The sequence below is a fragment of the Gymnoscopelus microlampas genome, assembly GCF_963454915.1.
Source record: "Gymnoscopelus microlampas genome assembly, chromosome: 18".
NCBI classification, from domain to species: domain Eukaryota; kingdom Metazoa; phylum Chordata; class Actinopteri; order Myctophiformes; family Myctophidae; genus Gymnoscopelus; species Gymnoscopelus microlampas.
In genome coordinates, this window is record NC_139955.1 from 6698752 (window position 1) to 6718692 (window position 19941).

General features: G+C 43.3%; 1 protein-coding gene across 4 annotated transcripts; it reads right to left on the bottom strand.

Moving 5' to 3' along the window:
* Window positions 1–29: 29 nt before the first annotated feature.
* eda (ectodysplasin A) lies at window positions 30–18418 on the bottom strand. 4 transcript variants are annotated; one of them, XM_084085879.1, is made up of 8 exons: window positions 17842–18418; window positions 9029–9128; window positions 5988–6029; window positions 5477–5662; window positions 4364–4398; window positions 4177–4228; window positions 2189–2319; window positions 30–1501 (listed from the first exon to the last, which is right to left on the bottom strand). In XM_084085879.1, exons 1-8 carry the CDS (start codon window positions 18250–18252, stop codon window positions 1241–1243), a joined length of 1218 nt encoding a protein of 405 aa, XP_083942005.1. In that variant the 5' UTR covers window positions 18253–18418; the 3' UTR covers window positions 30–1240. The 4 variants fall into 4 exon arrangements, with proteins under 4 accessions (XP_083942005.1, XP_083942007.1, XP_083942004.1 ...); XM_084085881.1 differs by having other exon boundaries at window positions 2195–2319; window positions 9029–9131; XM_084085878.1 differs by having other exon boundaries at window positions 9029–9131.
* Between the last annotated feature and the right edge of the window lie 1523 nt (window positions 18419–19941).

Genomic DNA, 19941 nt, shown 5'->3' on the forward strand with positions numbered 1-19941 from the left:
TGTGAAAACGCCAAAAACAGACAAATGCCGTCAGACAGAAAATGAAACACTTTAATCCATCAATCAAATCCATTTACAAAAGTATATCCCATTTTATATACAATATATACAGTTGACATATAAACATAACTATCATTTTTCAACATGGATTCATTCATTCATACGGTAACTAAACAATAGCATTGTAACAAAACATATCACTCTGATATTCTGCAGGGATGCTGTAGTGCAAATGTGCGCAAAAACAATAGTGCTGTTGTCATGTGAAAACCTTATAACTCCAATGTTGATGGACTTGTTGACGTAATCTTGTTCTGTATGACCGTGAGTCATTTCCAGGAACCTGGAAACCATGAAACCCCATTCATTCTCTCTTTGCTAATTTTGTACAGGCAAGTTCTACAATCTGACGGTAACAAATGTTTATTATTCTCTGAATATATGTTTTTTTTATTTTGGAGATACAAGGTTAACATTCGACAGCACTTAAGGTACGTAAATATAAAAGTATCTGTCAGCGCAGTGTCCTTCCTTGATATAAAGGGAGATGTCGTCTATGTGTTGAAACAAAATCGTAGCTATAAATAAGAACTCTTTTTTTCAATGATGAGGAAAGGACCTTTTGGCTTGTCAAGGCTCGTCATCATTTCTCACGGAACCAACATCACGGGGAAGAGCTTCTATTGTCCTTGTTCCACATGTCCTCTTTTTTTTCCACATGTCCCCCCCCCCGTCACTCCTCAAACTCACTCGGAATCAACACAAGGGCCTACAGTATCTTCTTAACAGGGTCTCAAAGGGCGTCCTAACGGCGCGAGCAAAGTTTTCGCTAGAACGTCGCTTTCTAAACAAAGATCTAATCGACGTTATCAATCCTTGCAACAGCTACAAGGAGGGAGGGAGGGAGGGAGGGAGAGAGGGAAGGAGGGGGGGGACTTCTTTCGGACTGAATCTGCCCTCGCGAGCAACGTCTACGGGAGCAGTCTGTCAGTGCACTGGTTCTCAAGCTCTTTTTAATTTCAGTTTATCATACAAAATGTAACCAAACGGACCCTTTATAGGTCCATTTGGTCACATTTTGTACGCTCTCGGAGTTGCAGACCTATAAGGGTCCATTTGGTTCCTAACTATTTAGCCGAGGACCCCCTCAGGAACCCGCTCAAGGACCCCCCCCCGCCAGACCCCCACATTGAGAACCAGTGCTGTAGTGTGGGCCTTATTTGCAAAAGACGCGTAGTTATTAGTGGTGTCCAGCAGAGGGTGCCTCTCCAAGCCTGACGCTTCCCAGGAAGGTGGTGTGGTTGGTCATGCTGATGAGGGTGTCGTCGTACACCATGCGTATGGAGATGCGCTGGCCGGCGCGCAGCAGGCTCACGCCAGCCGTGTAGCAGGTGTTGAACTTGCGCTGGCCCGTCTCGATGCTGCAGGTGCAGCGCAGGAACGGCGTCGAGTCCACCATCACCTCGTAGCTGGCAATGTCAGTGAAGTTGAGGTAGTATACCTGGGAACGAGAAGGCAGGAAGACATAAAATACAATAAGACCCGTGAACGGGTAATAGGACAAGTTCATATTGATGGTTTTACCGCTTGGTTTGAAATTTATAGGGATTTGCGGTGGAATGTGGCCCAATGGTTTGAGTTATGAATGTTAAACTTTCAGCCAAGAGAGGGCTGGGAAACAGAGATTTATTAAGTTATTTATTAATTCATGATTTAAATACCTCATGTTAAACATCGTAACGGTTCGTGGCCAGACATTAGAAAAAACAAAGAAAGAAAAAGAAACGCTTTGTGTGACCGAACGGCTGAACTTAACAGCCAGGATGGCTGACTGCGGGCTGTAAAACGCTGCTTACGTTTCTCAACACGAGTTCCGAGGACCTCCAAGGAACCCAAAGGGATGCGAAAGGGTCTGTAACTCTGAGAGCATACAAATGGAACCAAATGGACCCGTGAGGGTCCATTTGGTTCCATTTGTACGCTCTCAGACACGGGTCCATTTGGTTCTATTTGTATGCTCTCAGAGTAAAGAAAAGCATACATTGGGGTCCCAGAGATAAGAAATTGCATCAAAATGGGGGTCCGTGGCCTGACGCATATCAAACTGCGGGGTGGGGTCCTTGGAAATGACAACGGTAGGCGCATCACTGCTGTAATATATAAGAGTTAGGTCCAGGACCGTACTCACTTCTACCTGACTATATATGAAGTAGACACCGTCCAGCAGCACCTCTAGCTCTCCGGAGCGAGAGTGCATCTTAAAGACGCGGTGGTGGATGGACACCATCTTCCAGTTCCTCAGCACGCCCTCCGATAGGTCTAGACACGACAAGAAACGAGAGGCTGCGGTCAATTAAAGAAAGAACACATCCATAGCTCTATTATTCTGATAGTAATCATTGCTATAGGGTGTTTGTTCAGTTTAACAGGCGGTCCCCCACCCCGGCTCCTTAGGCGAGCGGAACATGTGTTTTCGGGTCGGGATACCGACTTGATCCGATCAGGAGAGAGAACTCATACAGGATACAAGACAGAGAAGTGAAATTGGAACTGATGACACAAAGAAGTGAGGAGACACATTTGGAACTGGAACACTGTACAATTTGAAGCTGATAAATGGGTACTCTTTCCTGATGGGATGGAATTGGCCACACACCTGAAAATGTATTTTCTATTTGCTAAAGAGCTGGAGAGACGGGGAGACCGCTGTTACTGAATAAACACTCTATAGCAATGATTATTATTATTATTAATATTACAACAAACCTTGTTTTAACCATTAAAATTCACTTACACTACCTTTTTTAATGCTGCAACTAACCAGTATTTTCTTAACTGATGAATCAGTCTATTAATCTATGCGATTAATTTAGATGTTGGTCAATGCCATCATGGCTTAAGGAATTGAGTTTCACCCAGTCATAGTGGATTTGCTCAATATGTTTGATATGTTAATTCTAAAATATATAATAGTAGTACAATTAACTTATGTTTGATATGAAACTGCTTATGTTTAAAATACAACTTTTCATCTTATATGGAACAAAGACAAGCATTCACATATAAGTATATAAAGAGCACAGTTTTTACATGACACTAAACCACTACATGATCCTACTTTGAAGGAGCACCTCACCCATTTTCAACCCATCTTCATATAAGTGGTCCAAACTAATGTTTGTTATAAGATGGCACAGTTTCCATCTACTAGATTTCCGTCTCATTGGTGGGCTATGGGCAGTTCTGAAACCTGCCTACCAATGACATCATCAATGGTAATAGAAACTATAGTGTTTTTCTTCCTGGAAAGTTGGCATGCTGAAATAGAAGCCAATCTTGTTTTAACCCTTTAAGACCGGGAATGCATCCGTGTCATTGTTATATTTCTTTTGGCTATTAAAAAATAGCAGATCTACAAGCTCTAGTGCCGCGCTATGAGCTTGTATATCTGCAATTAAAAAGAAAATTGTGGCAAATTTTTGCAAATCTTTGAATATATGTAAATATATCTGTTTTAAAGCAAAGATTTTTAACTCCGATCTGTACTTCTGGGGGGGTCCTTGGAACAACATTTTTAGATACGTATTTGGCCGCGGACCCCCATCTCAAAATGTTTAGTTCCAGAGACCCCCAGAAGCAAAGATTTGAGTTACAAATGTTCTCTTTCAAAAAATATATATTCAAAGATTTGCACACATTTTCAAGATTTTTCAAAAAAATAGCAGATCTACAAGCTCATAGCACGGCACCGAGTGCCGCGCTATGAGCTTGTAGATCTGCTATTTTTTTTATCGCCAAAGAAATCTTAAAATGACACAAAAACAGATGCCTTATTGAAACAGAGATGCGTTCCCGGTCTTAATGGGCTAATAAAAAAAAGAAGTTTGAAATCTTGTTTGAACCAAACCTGCCTACCAACGATGTCACTGGTAGGCAGGTTTCTGAACTTTCCACAGCCCTCCTCTGAGACACAGTAGAGTAGACAGAAATGGTGCCATCTTATAGTGAGCATTAAGTGAGGACCAATTATATGAAGATAGGCTGAAAATGGGTGAAGTGGTCCTTTTTAACTGTATTTAGAATAAGAGCCTGGTAGATATGCGAACAGTAGCTGAACATATAAAAGTAAAAACCGAGATTAAATTCATGAACTTAACATTAGCTTTCTGTCCTTACCTTCCCTTACTTGGATGGTGGTTTCCTGTCCTTGTAAATGAACCACTGCGGGCTGCAAAAAATAAATAAAACAAATCGTCAGAATCAGTGATGAGTCAGTGATGAGTAATAAATGATCACAATTCCATTCAATTAGGGACATTCCACATGGGATACAGTTTGTGTTAAAAGACGTGACGTACTATACCTGGAATTCCTTTGTTTTGCTCTTATCGGCAACCCCTAACGAGAAGAGAGAGAGAGAGACATCGTCATATCGTAGCCAACAACAAAAAAGGAAGAGATGACAGTTGAAACAAAACAGCCAGTGACATAGTATAAAGCCCTGATCACTGCATTCCCACACAATGTTTGACATCTTGCACCGAAATCACTTAATGCGATGACAATGAGTTCATTGATTCTGGCAGCTTGACCCCTCTTGTAGTGTGGGAAGGGGAAGACTTTTCTTGTGTAAGATTTGCGTGCTGACATTTCTGACGGTTTTCGCAAACCAAGTCCAAGCCTCTCTCAGCCAGTGGATTATTCACCAAGTACTGTGACTTGTTATGGCGACTGCCTCCAGCAAGTGAGGAGCGTCATCCAATGATTAAACCCGGGGCGAATGTAGTAGCGTGAATTTCAAAACTAGCAACACTTTAAGCCCTGTTTTATACTTCGTCGTAAGAGTGTGTCATTCACAAATTGGCAAATTGCAAGCTAGCGACAACGTGCTGTGAAAGCTTGTAGGTTGCCGATGTTTGGCGACTATTTTTGGCGATTTCTTTGTGTTTAAAAGACGGGGTGACGTGATTTTCAGTGACACCCCCCCCCCCAAAAAACATAATCATCAGGTATTATGGTTATACTAGGAGGAAGATTTTTTTCAAAAAAGTGTACAGAAATTGTTAAAATTATGTTTTTATGTGGACACGCCTCCAGTTCATTAAGTATACCTGGTTCTCACCTTAGCACCACCCACCTGTCCTAGTCCCTCCTCCTCCTCATGCCCACACCTGTTGTGTTATGATAATGAGGGGGAGGGTATGTTTTTACTATGTCACTAAGCGTTTCTCTATTGGCACGTTTGACCCTCAAGGTTTCAGCCTCCAGGTAGAAACTCCAAATAGTCAGAGAAGACATAAAACACCATAAAAACACCACCGGGGGGCTTAATGAAGTTCTATCAACCTCATAGACATATGAAAAACAGAAAAAGTGCAAAAACATGGCACCAGCTCTTTAAAATGATCAATTGAACTACGATATATGGCACACACACCACACATAAATGACACAAAACAAAGTTATATATATATACCTGCAGGACCTTGGAGGCCTGGGGGCCCTTGAGGCCCCGGGGGTCCAGGAGCTCCTGCTGGCCCCGCGACGTTGCTCCCTGGAATGCCAGGGGTGCCAGGGATCCCTGGGATGCCCGGTGGCCCCTGGGGCCCTGGGGGACCTGCCGGGCCCGGGGGACCCTGCGCACCTGGGCGCCTTTTCCCACCTGGGAAGGTTGAGAAAGATGATGAACAAAAGCGTCGGTCAGCACTCAAAATCCTTTGTGAACGTGTTTCCGATCGCATACGTCCCGATACAAGGAAAGGCAAGAGGGGAGGTTAAGGGGCTCTGTTCGGTGCGCGCTCGGGGTGTCCCGGAGGACAGAAACACAGGAAACTTGAATGCTTAACATTACTCTGAGCCAAGACGGCTATTGGATTGCAATATTGGATCGGTGGTGTGTTGCCGCTGAGCAGGCAGGCAGGCAGGCAGCGGGAGACCTAATCAATGGCAACGACGTGGAAGAAATTAAGGCTGGACTTCGTATTTACCTTTTTTATTCCGTTCTTTCCTTCTCTCCTTTCCCGTTGATTCTGAAAGAAAACGAAAACAAAGTGATTAACCCATTGAGACCTGGAACTGTGTCATTTTTAGATTTGAGCTAAAAAGCATTATTTTACACTTTAGGCTATTCAAAAATAGCAGATCTACAAGCTCGTAGCGCGGCACCGAGTGCCGCGCTACGAGCTTGTAGATCTGCTATTTTTGAAAAATCATGAAAATGTGTGCAAATCTTTGAACATAATATATTTTTCAAGCAAACATTTTTAACTCAAATATTTGCTTCTGGGGGTCTCTGGAACAAAATATTTTGATGGGGGTCCGCGGCCAAATACATATCATTTTGGGGGTCCTTGACATGAAAAAGATTGAGCACCACTGATATAGAAACATACGTTTTTCAGGAAACTGTTGGGATTTAGGAGACATGTAGAATCGGCTTCAGGTCTCAATGGGTTAAGGTTTGAAATGGTCTCCTGAACAATTATCATCTCCGATAACGTCTAGTGTATCCAGCTCGTAGCGTGTAGGTATACTAAACAGGCTACAATAACAGATTCAGATGTGCTGCAATGAGCAATTGAGTGGAGGTATGTCAGTCTGTGGTATCTTCTAGTGTAGTAATTTGTAAGTGTGGTTTCACCTCCTCTGTATGAACAAGTGCCTTAAGCATTCACAGGCAGTGGAACTGGAGAAGATCATTAGAGAGATACTTCATCCTGCCAAAATCCTTTTCTTTGAATTAGGCCCAGATGGGGAATGCAGATGAAAGTGTGTGTACATGGCGGTGTGTGTGTGCATGTCTGCTTGAGTGTGTGTTACTTTTACAGCTGTGTGTGTGCGTCAGTGTGTGTGTGCGCGTGCGTGCGCAAGTGTGTGTGTGTGTGTGTGTGTGTGTGCGTGTGTGTGTGTGTGTGCGTGCATGCATGTGTTTTGGTGGGGGCATCTCTGTCAGTGCCTTGAAAAGACAGAATGCACTTGTGTGCATCTGTGCGTGTGCAGGGCTGTGTGCGCAGCTGAAGGAATCCTTTTCAAAAAAGCCGTCTCGCTGTTCTTGTGTTTACCATGTCATTACAACTACAAAGGCCATTTAACCTTAAAACCTCACAGTTTGAGACCCTCAAACATATGGCCAGCGTTTCTCCTCTGGGTAAATGAGTGGATGCATCCGCATGGATTTCTCTTAACGAGCAGCCCTATCTGGAATCTGGTGCCCGTTAGGAGTGCCGAGAATGCACGCACGTGTGTACACTTGCGCGCGCACACGCACACACGCACACACACACACACACACACACACACACACACACACACACACACACACACACACACAGTACTTACACATTCGCTCTCACACACACACACACACACACACACACACACACACACACACACACACACACACACACACACACACACACACACACACACACACACACACACACACACACACACACACACACACACAGATCTAAGGCTGAGATTACAAAAGCCTTTGTCTGTATGCTGTGAGCAGAGGAGAGACCTGGTAATGATTAGTGTTTAGAGGGCTCGGGACTTTACTGATTTATGTAGAAAGTCTCAAAGGTGAGTTTTTTCTTCTAATTTAAACACAATCACTAAACTTCCCCCCAAGTATTCAGTGTCACGCCACAGACGCTGGAATGCCTTGTGATCATGCTGCACTTGTTGCACTCAGACATGGGACTTCAAAAGGCTTGCTGTTTTATTTGCATAGCTCACATTCTAAACAAAAGCTACAAGAAAGTTTGAGCATATTGGCCATATGGTTTTCTGTTTTGGGCTATTGATTGTGATAAATCAAATCAATGAAAATTAATGAAAGCCATCAAAGCCTCTCTGCCTCCGAGCTGATAGCCCGCGTTTTTTTTTCTTTTCTTTTTTAAATGGCCACCTGGTTCCCCCTGAAACGACTGCACGTTCCACTAAAAAGAAAATGATGAATTCATGTCTTTATCTTCCGACGGTCGTGGGCCTGAGTGACAACACTGCCGGTTCCAAGTTCCGAGTCTATACGGGCTCAGGCTAACTTCGATTCAAAAGATATTTCAGGGAATTGATATTATTTTGAGAGTGGGAAATCAACACAGGCTTCGCTGTCTGTTTCAAATTGGTGAAAAGTCTCCCAAACCCTGTTTGCCTTGTTAGCTGTCCAAGTAATAATCAATCCCATTCCATTAAATCCTTTGCTCTATAAACCGAGCAACATTATGCGGTGGAGCTGCTTTGTTAAGTAAGCACTGAGCAGTAAAAAATCAATTCCACAAAAAAGTGAGAAACCATTAACAAACTGTTTGCACAAAAAATTTAAGAGCCTTAAATCCACCATAAGACAGCTTTTTGGATTCGAGCAAATCGCCCCAAACAAACAATGGTAAGAGAAGTCACGGATCAAGTGTTATTGCTGGATGAATCCATTGTTAATTGACTCTAAATAAACATAAATTATAGTACATGTGTCCAGCAGAGAGGTTTTTATTCTCCAGAAATGTATGGTCGATGTATTTAACCACTAAACCCTGTACTTAGTTTACTGGAGTCCCCCAGGGCTCTGTAGTAGGCCCCCGCCTGTTTTCGCTCTAAACCTCTTAATGTCTTTGGCGAAAATAGCAGACCTACAAGCTCACAAGGCATCGCGTTGTGACTCCTTGTGAGCTTGTAGATCTGCTGTTGTCGCTGGATGTTTGTCCCCAGAATAGGGACGCTAGGGTTCTTAAAATATAAGCTATATACATTATGTACGGTATAATACACATTATGTATTGACGTCAATGCAAGGTCTGTGGTATTGAAGCTCCATATTGACTGATTGGACACAGAAAAGAGCGATGCACATTGGAAGTCTGTCTCCTGCTTGAATTTTGTCATTTGAGCTTTACAGAAGTGGACGGGAGGTTTACTGTGGGGACATGGGGGCCAAGGTAACCACGGTCTCACAACCAAAGGAAGAAAGAACAGTGATGAAAAAGTGGTTGAACCCAAAAAAAAGGAGAAACAAAAAAGTTCATACCAGAGTCTGATTGTTTGCCTGGGCTCCGTTTTGATCGCTGAGTTATTCCTCGGCTGTCTTCTGTGGCGTGGAAGTCACTATGCCGGTGTAGTAACTTCTCCTGCTGAAAGAAGACAAAAAAAATAAACACGAGTGAGGATGGAAACTTGTTTTTTTTTTTGCACAAAAGTCCAAGACGGAGAGAGAGCATGGGGCCCACTCTTTTTGCAGAGACGCAATTTCTAAATGTGAATAGTATTCTGGAGAAAGCTTAAGCGGATTAATGATTGTGTGTAACAAAACGAAAAACGTGATAGGATATTTTGAGGAGTGAGAGCCACATTACAAGTGTTCTCTCTATTCTTGGGGTATAATGTTTACACAGAGACAACTTGGGCCTTTTGAAAAGCTGCGAGACAGTGCCAACCAAACATACTCATTCGGGGCCAAGCCATTGTCTGTCCCAATGGTGCTGTAACCTATCCTGTAACCCAAGTCACTTTTGTCTGTGTCTCTGCCGCTTGAGACAGTCACCTGGGCACGACTGCTCTAAAATTCACCTTTTTATACAAAAGGAGGACATGAATTGTGGTTAATCTGAGAGTAATACCCCATTCATGTGGCACCTGGTTCCAACCCTATTCAGAAGTGGCATGAATAAGCTAATAAATGGAGGTGAAGAAAGGATCTGATGGAGCTGGTCTGAGCTCATCTCTAAAAACAGGAAGGGCTATGCTACAGCAGGGGGGGGTGTTCCCATGGGGGTGTGAGTGGCAGGACAAACCGCATGCCTGTGTTCTTATGTGACTGGCTCTGGTCGACTTACATTCACATGAACTCCGCGGGACGCCCTGACCCGACTGTAACCGCCCGACACTTATGCAAACGCGACCAACTCCGACAGTTAAACGTTTTCGCCGCAAAATTCGACGTTCCCCCCAAAAAACGCAGCAGAGTCCTATTGTTCAAAGTCACATGCTGTTAGAGAGCCAGTGTGTGATCACATCTTTGGGAGAGCTCCCAGAACGAGACTAAAAAGACAAAAGAAGCTCTCCGCTGGTACACAACAAGACCACCCAGCCGCCTTTTCGTCGAGCCTCGCAATCTTAGGAGATCACTCTCGGTCGCACTTTGGAGTGTCAGGGTGAGTGATGGCAAGAAGTGTAGACATAAAGGCTGTCAATGGCTGAGGACAAATAGGCCCATAACTGTTATTGTACTGGACATCTGCTCAGAGTTTGTGTAACTGACATCTCCGGAGCATTGACACGTGCGGCACCGAAAGCCTGAATCAAATAATGATGAATAATGATGTATCATTTAATCCTATTGCTTGGGAATGAATCACCGAGGAGCAGGCTAGGCAGGCTTGCTGACGGACACTTTCACCTCTTTATTTCCATTTGGTGCAAACCCAATTTGATCCCCGAAACGACAAGGCCCTCGTCTCTCCATCTGTGACAGTCAAATAAACATAGTAGTTTAACCTCAATGGCAACAAAGAACAGATCAGTCTACTGAATACAGGGTGACCCCTCGCTGTCTCTTTGTGTGGTTTTACGCTACAGCCACTGAAAGACCCATAGGAAGACAGACAGGAAAAGTTATGTTTCGGGTCTTGTCTATACCTCAACTCAGATGTGGAACCCCCCCAGAGAGGGATGAGCTGTATCATGTCGAACACCCCCCCACGTACACACACACAGACACACACACACACCCAGCCTCACCCCCGCCAGGGCTGTGTCAGGCAAGCTGAAAGTAGTTAAAGTCCACATCCCTGACCAGCCGCCAACCATGTCTGACCTTATAAGCACGGGAATTCCATCCTGATGCAGAGCTATGTGTTGGAACGGTTTATCGGCACACAGGCCTCCAGATGTTCCTGCGAGCAGCGACGTTTGCTGTTCATTTGGTGCGCAGGTGTCTGTCTCCACATCTTCACTCCAGCTGTTGGCATATAGGGGGGCTTTTTACCCCTCAAAGGGTTCTGGGTGTATGTTCGAGCATATGGCATCACACTTTCGTCTGTTCTGACAGCCAAACACGATTCCAACGGCCAATTTTCGGGGCCCCGAGATTAAGCTCCATCAAAAAACACAAAACAAACAAACAATCTGCTAGGCTACTACCAAGCTAGTATGTTGTTTGGTGCCTTAATAAACATTACATGGAAGCTATAAACAGACGGAAAAAAAGTCAAAGTTCACAGGAGGTTTTTTCCGCCCTATTATATGACTGCCTTTGGGACTGTGTGGTATTGTTTGCTTCATTTCATGCCATTATAGTATTTACAGCTCCTATACCCTTCAAAGACATGCAGAGTTACAGTAAATCAGGATGACAATGTGTTGGTATGTATGCCAAGTGCCAACTATTGAGTAAACCTTTCATTGTTCAGCACGGGAGGGGAAAAAAAACCTATTAATTAGAGGGCCTTTAAATCTTCAAAGTGTGTGGGGGGTGCTGCTGCGCGCCGAGGACATGCTTCCCCGTTGCTCCGAGGATATGACTAAATTTCACTTACTCCAGGGATGTGCAATTTTGCGCTCGCACGGTTTGTCAAAAAAAGGGGGGAAAATGATCACTTATCGGCTTCAAAAAAAATAAAAAATATCGCCACAGGGCGTGCGACGTTTTTGACCCGGTTTTGCACTTGGTCCGCCAAGATGATTCAGTCTCTGTGGTGCTTTTAACTCATCTGCCTTTGGCTCCAATCACACCTTTAAACAACATCGATCAATTCCTGATAGAAACGAGGCGCTTTCCATGTGTGTGTGTTCATATGATACTGTTGTTATATCTGATCATGCCCTGGTCACAATTAACTCAGATGTTGATGGGGTTGACAGCACACCCTGGCGCCCCCCAGTGCATGTAGGCTGCTGAGGACGTTATGTCCCATCAAACTTGACTCTTTTTAATAGCTGTTAACTAGACTCCAGATGTTTCAGCATCTGTTCTTTGTGAGACTTTGAAGGCAAACATCAGAGGAGAGATTATTTCATATACTGGTTATGAGAAAACGCTTAAGCTTAAGTAATCGACAGTGTCTGAACTAAAGGCAGCTAATCATTCTTCTAAAACAACTTTTTTTTATTAACTTTTATTTACCCGGCGTTGAGATGACAGAGAAAGACACTTGCTGTTTTTTTTTTCCAGCAGGGAGGGTCCCGCGTTCACACCTGGAACCTGACCAGTACAACCGCAAGTCTTTCAGTGCTGGGAATCGCACAGCTCCATTGGACAGCTGGGCTTTATTGCCTTGCTCAAGGGCACATTAACTGCGGCTGTTGAAGGGGAAAGTGTTGTTTGTTCTCTTCCACAGCCCAGATTTTCCCCCAGAGGGCCTGTAGACTTAAACCCATGACCTACCATTCACAGGCTTATTTCTAAGGCATTCTTCTCAGCATACGTAAAAACGGGCATCTCCTGCTTATTAGGGTTATCCTCCACTAAAGACATTCTTAGTTGACTAATAGTCATAGGGATTTGTCCACAATTTGATTTGATGATTTAATCAACAAATAAAATAATGTTTGCTGCACACAATCATGCAGAAAGCAGCCGTTTCATGTTGGTGAGGTTGAGAACTGAACATTTTAATGTTGATTTCACAATAACTACTGGCTATTTAAAGTGATAGACTGGCAGAATGAAAGGATCAGGCCTAGATGTGTAGAGTTCACAAGAGATGTGCATAGAAAAAAAGCATACAAAAATACTAATCAACTAATAAAGCCATGGTTGACTAAGGCCAAACCGATTGATTAGCGATTGACTATACAGCATACATACTATGTATGTATATACATACATAGCTATGTATGTATGCCGCATCCATCATCACACATGCAATGTCTCTCAAAGCAGAGCACTGGATAGATCCTAAACTGTAACTTAAGACTTCATCTACTGTATGTGGTGGTGGGTAAGGTCCTGCTATAGCTAGCAGTTATATCAGATGACACACGTTGCTAAACCCTACAGATTTGAAAACACTCAGCCATAACAATGGAGCCATTGCAAATTAACAGGCAATCCAATGAAACCTATTTAATTGTACATCTGAGCAGGCCACAGATCTATCTGCTGTAGACTGAGAATTGCAGTACAGTAATAGGTTTCTGTTGTCTTAATTATTAGAAATGTCAATTGACCATTCACTACCTGTGTTGATAAAAAAACATCTAGAAATACAGCAGCTTAATTACGATTCTATGTGAGCATGTTAACTGTGTTAAATTTGGGAGGCAAAACGCTGTTAAAGTAGGGCATGACAAGTGCTTTTCAGATATTTTGTCTGGGTTTCTAGTCGTTCTACTAGTTTTGTCCTGTTGACAAGCATATTATTGAAGAATCTTTAAATCATTAGACTCATAACCGATACAATGGATCAAAGACAGAGATGTGTCATCGACTTGATATTTTCACATTGTGTTAAGATGTGTGTGGATCAATATCCTACTAAAAGGGTTCCATCTTGTTCAAGTCCGGGTTGACAATCTAATTAGACTAATCCTCCGATCTATTTGTACTTTACAAATCACTTGAAGAGTATCCCTGCCTGAAGATCAAAGCCTAATGTCTCCCTTTGGCCAAGGGGGGGGGGGGGGGGGGGGAATCCCCTTTGTTTGGTTTCCCACTAGGCAGGAAACCCGGGTTCAAATTCAGGTGGTCACATTGGGGACTCATCCGGATTGGGTTTCCCGGTAGGGTTGGGTGGAGGTCAAAGGGGGAGTGAATGTAGCAGAGTAGCCCTGCCTGCAGCCCAGGAGCCTAGCATCTCATTGGCCAAAGGGGATTCCCCTTTGGACCCCTGAGCAGTAGACGTTTGGTTTGAATCATGGGCATACTTTCAGCTGACCATTTGCCTACTGCATTTGGAGGCAGAGGACCTTAGTGTATAACCTACCATACACTTTCTTATGTAATGTCCATTCTCTGTTACACTAAAAGCAGATCTGGAAATGGTTCAAGTGCCAGTTTAGGCTCCAAAACACTTCCACCTTATCTTGGTTTGCCACAAATCCTGCCTTCTCCTGTTCCCTCTCTGGCAGTTGGAGGAGTGCTGAAATGCCAGTTTGAGCAGGAAAAACACTTCGCTACCTTCGCCTGTCTCGTCACAAATCATGCCTTAACTCTGCATTCTCTGGCAAGATGAAGAGGTATTCATTTTGGCAACTATTTTTGTTTTTACTTTAACTTGACTCGGATCAGACAAAAATATGCCACCTTGAAATTCTACGGATACTTTTATCTCTTCAGAAGTATGAGATTAACATTTGTTAACACGCAAACGCGTATTCAATTTACTGAAACAGTTTAACATAAGGATTTGTGTTGCATTTGGTTGAAAAACATGAGCAAGTACTCCTGTACTCTGTTTCTGCTATCCTTTCACAACTTCTGAGCTCTAGCACTGTAGCACACTGAAAAGCACACCCCACCTGTTGTATGCACCAAGGATTAAGAAATTATTCAGAAACGTGTAGTATTGAGACAAATATAGATCCTGAGCTGGGAGTTTTATCAGCCATTAATTGCTTGAGATCAGGTTTATCTAGTCCTTCAACCTCAAAGGAAAAAAAAGACTTACTTGGTTCATAAGAGGTAAGGTATGATCTATAGCCTATTAAAAAGTTATTTACACATTTTGTCGACTAAAGCTAAGCAAAAACTAAATAAAAAAAAACAATAAGTCCTAACAGACATTTTTTGTGAGTATATTAAAACAAATGCCTTAAAATGAGGATGGGGAATCAAAGTTTAACATTAAAAGGATTACATGAAGTAATCATGAACTGCTTTGCATCCTTTCAACCACATTGTTCCTTATAGGTGATTTTTTACACTCAAGAGTTAAACTAATAGTCAGGATTTAGCCGTGTCTTGAGACATAATTCTTCAGGTATTACAGATTCATATTTTCCCATTGTGGAAGCTTACTCTCCCCTATCTCTCCGAGGCCCCACCTTTTGGCTTCTTCATAAAACTTTTACCCACAAAGCAGCATGACCTCATTCATGAGCAAATGCACTCTTTGCTCCTCACATCTCTAACACTTGAAGCTGTTTAGGAGGAGCACTTACAACCAGAAATACCAGAGGAACTACGGGGCAGAGTTACTCTAGTTGTCGAGGCTGATCCGTGCTGGACCCTGACCAACCCAGTGAAAAGTAACAAAACTCCCATTTTTCTAATCACTGGGTGAGAGTTGCCTGCACCCCCCGCCCCCCCCGTCCCACCCTCTGTGATTTGGCCTTGTCCATCCTTGCACAGTGTTTGGGCTGTTCTTTCCTCATCCGTCTGGAGCTTGTTGCCATTACAAAACAGATTGGAGTTCTATCCCGACTGTGCCCTGCCAGAACATAAGGGACAGAGAGACCGCTGTTGTCCTTCTCCCTCTGAAGGAGGAGCATATCAGAATCAATACAGTGTAAAAAGTAGTTTGTGACATACATTTAGAAAGCCTTCTTTCCCATCTATTTGTACTTACGATTTATTTTAGTTTAACCAGGACTTGGAATGTTTGTTTGAGATTAAACCGATCAACCAGTTATACATTGTAACGTCCCCAATGTATTTAGTGTGTGGTATGTGTGGCATGTCGTGTGGATGCTTGTTTGTTTGTTGTTGCTTTACCTTTTGTTAGTTTTTTCCTTTTGGGATTATTCTTTGTTTTTCTATGCAGACTTTTCGTATTCAATTATGCTTGATTGTATACCTGCATATCACATTGAATCTCATTGATGCTTCTGACGTGCCTTTGATGTTGACTTGTGTGAAAAATCCAATAAACAATGTTTAGGCCTATAAAAAAAGTTCTTCAAAGTAAATGTCTCAAAAGCTAACAAGTGCGGCCTCTACGTCCAAATGCCACATGCTCCTGTTTCTCCAACTATGTAAACTGTGGGATGTGTAATCAGAGTTGTTTAATGCAGACATCTGGGTAGGACAGCATCACAGCGCTGTTAAATATTTACAGCTGGGCCACAGTCTTTCACCTCATGAAGCATCTCCATCTGGGCTGAATACCAAACCCATCTCAATCGGGTTCAACCGGGAAAACCACCACTATCTAAAATAAGCTTAGCAAAGGACATCGTGGGGCCTAAATGAAAAGGCCTAAATGAATAGGCCCCTCGGGTTGCCTGCCTTCTTATGACAGGAAAATGATGCAAAACCAAAGACCAATCTGGGATTTGATCGTCAGCATCTTTGGTCACTTTGACAAAGATGCTACAGTGAGTTATCTAAAGATAACTTGACTGTAGCCTAAATGATGTTAACCCTTCAAAAGGGCGCTTTGCCATTCAATAGCAAGGACCATCAGCACTAACATTATGAATTCAGTTACCGCTCCAAATAGATCATAATCTAAGGTTTCGCCACAGATTACACACAAGCTAAAAAGGAGCAGGTAGTGCAAAGTCTTTTGTTTTTTTTAACCAATGTTTTGTGAATTAATTACATGGGGGGGGGGGGGGGGGGGTTAACAGTTACCTGAGGCGCAGACGAGCAGAATGAACATTTGATCAGTCCAGTCCCAGTGCCAGAAAAGAAAACACATGTTAGATGAATCTGGCCGCGGCCCAAGTAATGTTACCAACTGCCCCATCCAGAACCTGATGAATTCACATCAGCCCCGGGGCGCTGCACCTGCTGGTAATTAAGTACATTTCCCCCTCCCTCCTCCACCTGCTCCATCACGTACACCGACTGACCCCTCTGCCTGAATAAGATACTGCATGGGAGTCATACTCCACGTTCTATCTGTGTGCTTTGGAGCAACTAGGGCAAGAAGACAGTTTTCGTTTTGGACACAATTGGTCTTTTATCAACTAACTTTCCATTAGAGGGCCTATAGTCCATTTTTCGGACCATAGTCTGAAAACAATTTCTGGCAAGAATTTGAAGAGTTGGAACATTTTAAACTCTTCCAACTTTTAAGAGTTGACTCCTGGCTGGTACTACAGTGGTCCTACACCAGGGGTCGAACTGGACCTTTATGAGGTCTGTAGTGAGAGTGTACAAATCAATTGAAGAAATTGCTTCCTTCACAGGTGTTAGCAATGATTCTAATGAAGGCTCTGTTCCATTTAGTGTAGCACAGTGGTTCTCAAACATTTTAATTTCAAGGACCCCCATAAAACTCTTGAGAGCATACAAATGGAACCAAATGGACCCTTACGGGTCCATTTGGTTCCATTTGTACACTCTCAGAGTTAAATTAACGCTGATGATTTAAAAAAAAAAATGTAATTACAGTGTAATTACGTTCAATTACAGTGTAACAGGGGGGGGGGGGGGGGGGGGTGTCGCCTAATGCATATCAAACTTGAGGGTCTTTCAAAAGTTTGAGAATCACTGTCAAGAGGCAGAAAGGGAGCTTTGGCCAGGTGACAGGCAGCACACAGGGCTTCTTCTAACCGGTATTGCATTGCCTCGTAATAAGTCTAGGAATCACACGCAACGCCGAGACGAGCATTACTTATTCACAAAATATGTTTGAGGCAATCTTTGACATGGAAACCGATCCGCAAGCAGCAGCACCTGAACTGGTGTGTGTGTGAGGAAGGAAGGGGGGGGGGGAAGGAATCATTATTTGGACAAGCTACTGTAAGACACTCTGCCCAGAAAAACATGCCATAACAGAGCACACTACACAACCTGACACCCTGCATATGGAACAGGAGAAGTGAGCAGAGGTGTGAATCAACACGAAACATGTCTCGTCTCTCGTTTGATCGGAATGGAAACAATGTCGAAATGCCTACTGGGGGGCTTCTTCTTCTAATCTCTGGTGGGGATGGGGGGGGGAAGATGTTTACCTCTCCATCATGATGCCCCTCTCCACCACCTCCACTACGGCCGCCAGTGCCGCTGCTGCTGCTGGACGATGAGTCCAGCGCCGGCTCGGCCATCAGATCCGCTCCGCCCAGTGTCACCAGCATCGCCGACGATGAGTCCCTTTTCTGGTGGAATATTTCCCTTTTCACCTCCGATCGCAGATCCAAGTAGCAGACGAGCGTGATCGCGTGCAACGAGAGCGACAGCATGAATAATCCCAAGAAGATAAAGCTAGTGGTGCTGCTGGTGCTGGTGCTGGTGATGCTGGTTGAACTGCTGCTGATCCTGGTCTTCGTGCACTTATTCTTGCTGCATGTGCACGGAGGAGGGGGTCCTGATCTGGGCATCACTTCGTCCGGGAAATCCTCCCTGGGAGAACCATCGCATGCCATGATCGGGTGGTGTTAGAGAGCGGCAAAAGTAACAAGTACTTTTTTATTGATTTACTATTATCTCGGCATAATCGGGGGTCGTTTTGTCCTTGTCTTGGTCGTGCTGGGTCTTCATGAAAAGCTTATGAGGTCCAGGACGCCTACATAGGAGCTCATAGGTGCAGCCCTGCAGTTTAGTCAGGTCCGGTGGTCGCAAACTTCTTCAGTGTATCTGTAGTAACAATGGTAGGCCCGCCTACCAACACTGTGATTGGCTCGGGTCAATTACGATCCCAGACAATCCAGGGCACTGTTTCCCAAACAGTGGGTCGGGACCCATCTGTGGGTCGCGGACACATTTTTATGGGTCACAAGTAACTATCCCTTCATATTTTGTAGTTTCCTACATTTTGTTTTTAATTATTATTATTTCAAAACATTAAATATATATATATATTCCCCAAAAAATGCTAAATCTTTCATGAATTAAAAACAAATTCAATGATTTTTTCCCCCAAAAGAATTTCATGAATTTCATGAATAAAGAAAATCAAAGAAATTCCATAGATTGGAAAACACATTTTTAAGAAGTAGTGAAAACAGCCGATCTACAAGCTCACAACACCGTGGCCTTGTGAGCTTGTAGATCTGCTATTTGCACTAGTTTTGTGTCCCGGGCGAAGGTCTAATTTCTCTTTTGGGTCTTGAGCTAGTGATCCAGGGCATAGGTTCTCCATACAATTTCTATGGGGTTGTGGATCAATGTTAGTCAGTGTTTTAGCAACACCTACTGGATAAATCCAGTATTTGCAAAAAAAATAGCTTCTGGAAAGAGATTCATAGGTTTTCTAGGGGTTTTCTTGGATTTCCCCCATGTTATTCTTGCTTCTTTCATTTCTCTAGCAGTCATTGCATGTATTGTCTCAATCACTGACATTCTTTTGGCCTGCATGTATACGCATGTGTGTATCCCCCCCCCCATGTATTCTTTTCATGGTTTAATAATAGTTTTATTGCAATTTGGCTCATTGCTGTGTGTTGAGTGTCTTTGAGTTGTTTTGTATCAGCGGTTCTCAAACATTTGCATGCTAAGGACCCCCAAAAATATGTATATCAGACAGCAGACCCTGATTTGAAAACATTTTGTACCAAGGACCCCCACAATTGACATGTATATTAGGCCCGCAGAACCTGATTTGAAAACATTTCTGTGCCAAGGACCTCCGTAAGAGAAGATGTTTTGTTGTTATCAGATTTAACGCAGAATTCAACAACCATCTATAGGCTACTGTAGGTGCGGAGATAACAGTGGAGAAAGTGAAATCCTGCGATGTGAATATTCACTCGTATTCTCTCATGGGGCTGAACTTCTAGCTGGTTAAATAATCGTGAAATTAAACCGTTCCCGGTGTTGCTGGGGAGCCCCATGTCCCCGGAGCCCACTTTGAGAGCATAATTGTTGAAATATTTTGTTTACCTATGTGCTTTATGTGGGTGGGGGGTGCCAAGTAGGCTATTTTTCATTGTCATATTTGTTTGCCACTTTCTTTTGTTGTGTGGGTGGTGGAGGGGGTTGGGACGCGGGGAGGGCGTGGACCCTGTTTGTGTTCCTTTTTGGCCTGCCACCGAGATGAAAAATGAAGTATAAATCTCAATACGGTAAATATTTCACAATATTGTTGTTGAAGAAAAACAAAGAGATCATTTCAT

Bases quoted from the DNA above. Each gene is read 5' to 3' on its own strand.
- eda (XM_084085878.1), bottom strand. From the start codon at position 18,252: ATGGCATGCGATGGTTCTCCCAGGGAGGATTTCCCGGACGAAGTGATG. The intron at 9,132-17,841 runs GTAAACATCTTC...GTCTTCTTTCAG, and splicing joins AGGGGCATCATGATGGAGAG to CAGGAGAAGTTACTACACCG. The intron at 4,229-4,363 runs GTATAGTACGTC...TATTTTTTGCAG, and splicing joins GCAAAACAAAGGAATTCCAG to CCCGCAGTGGTTCATTTACA.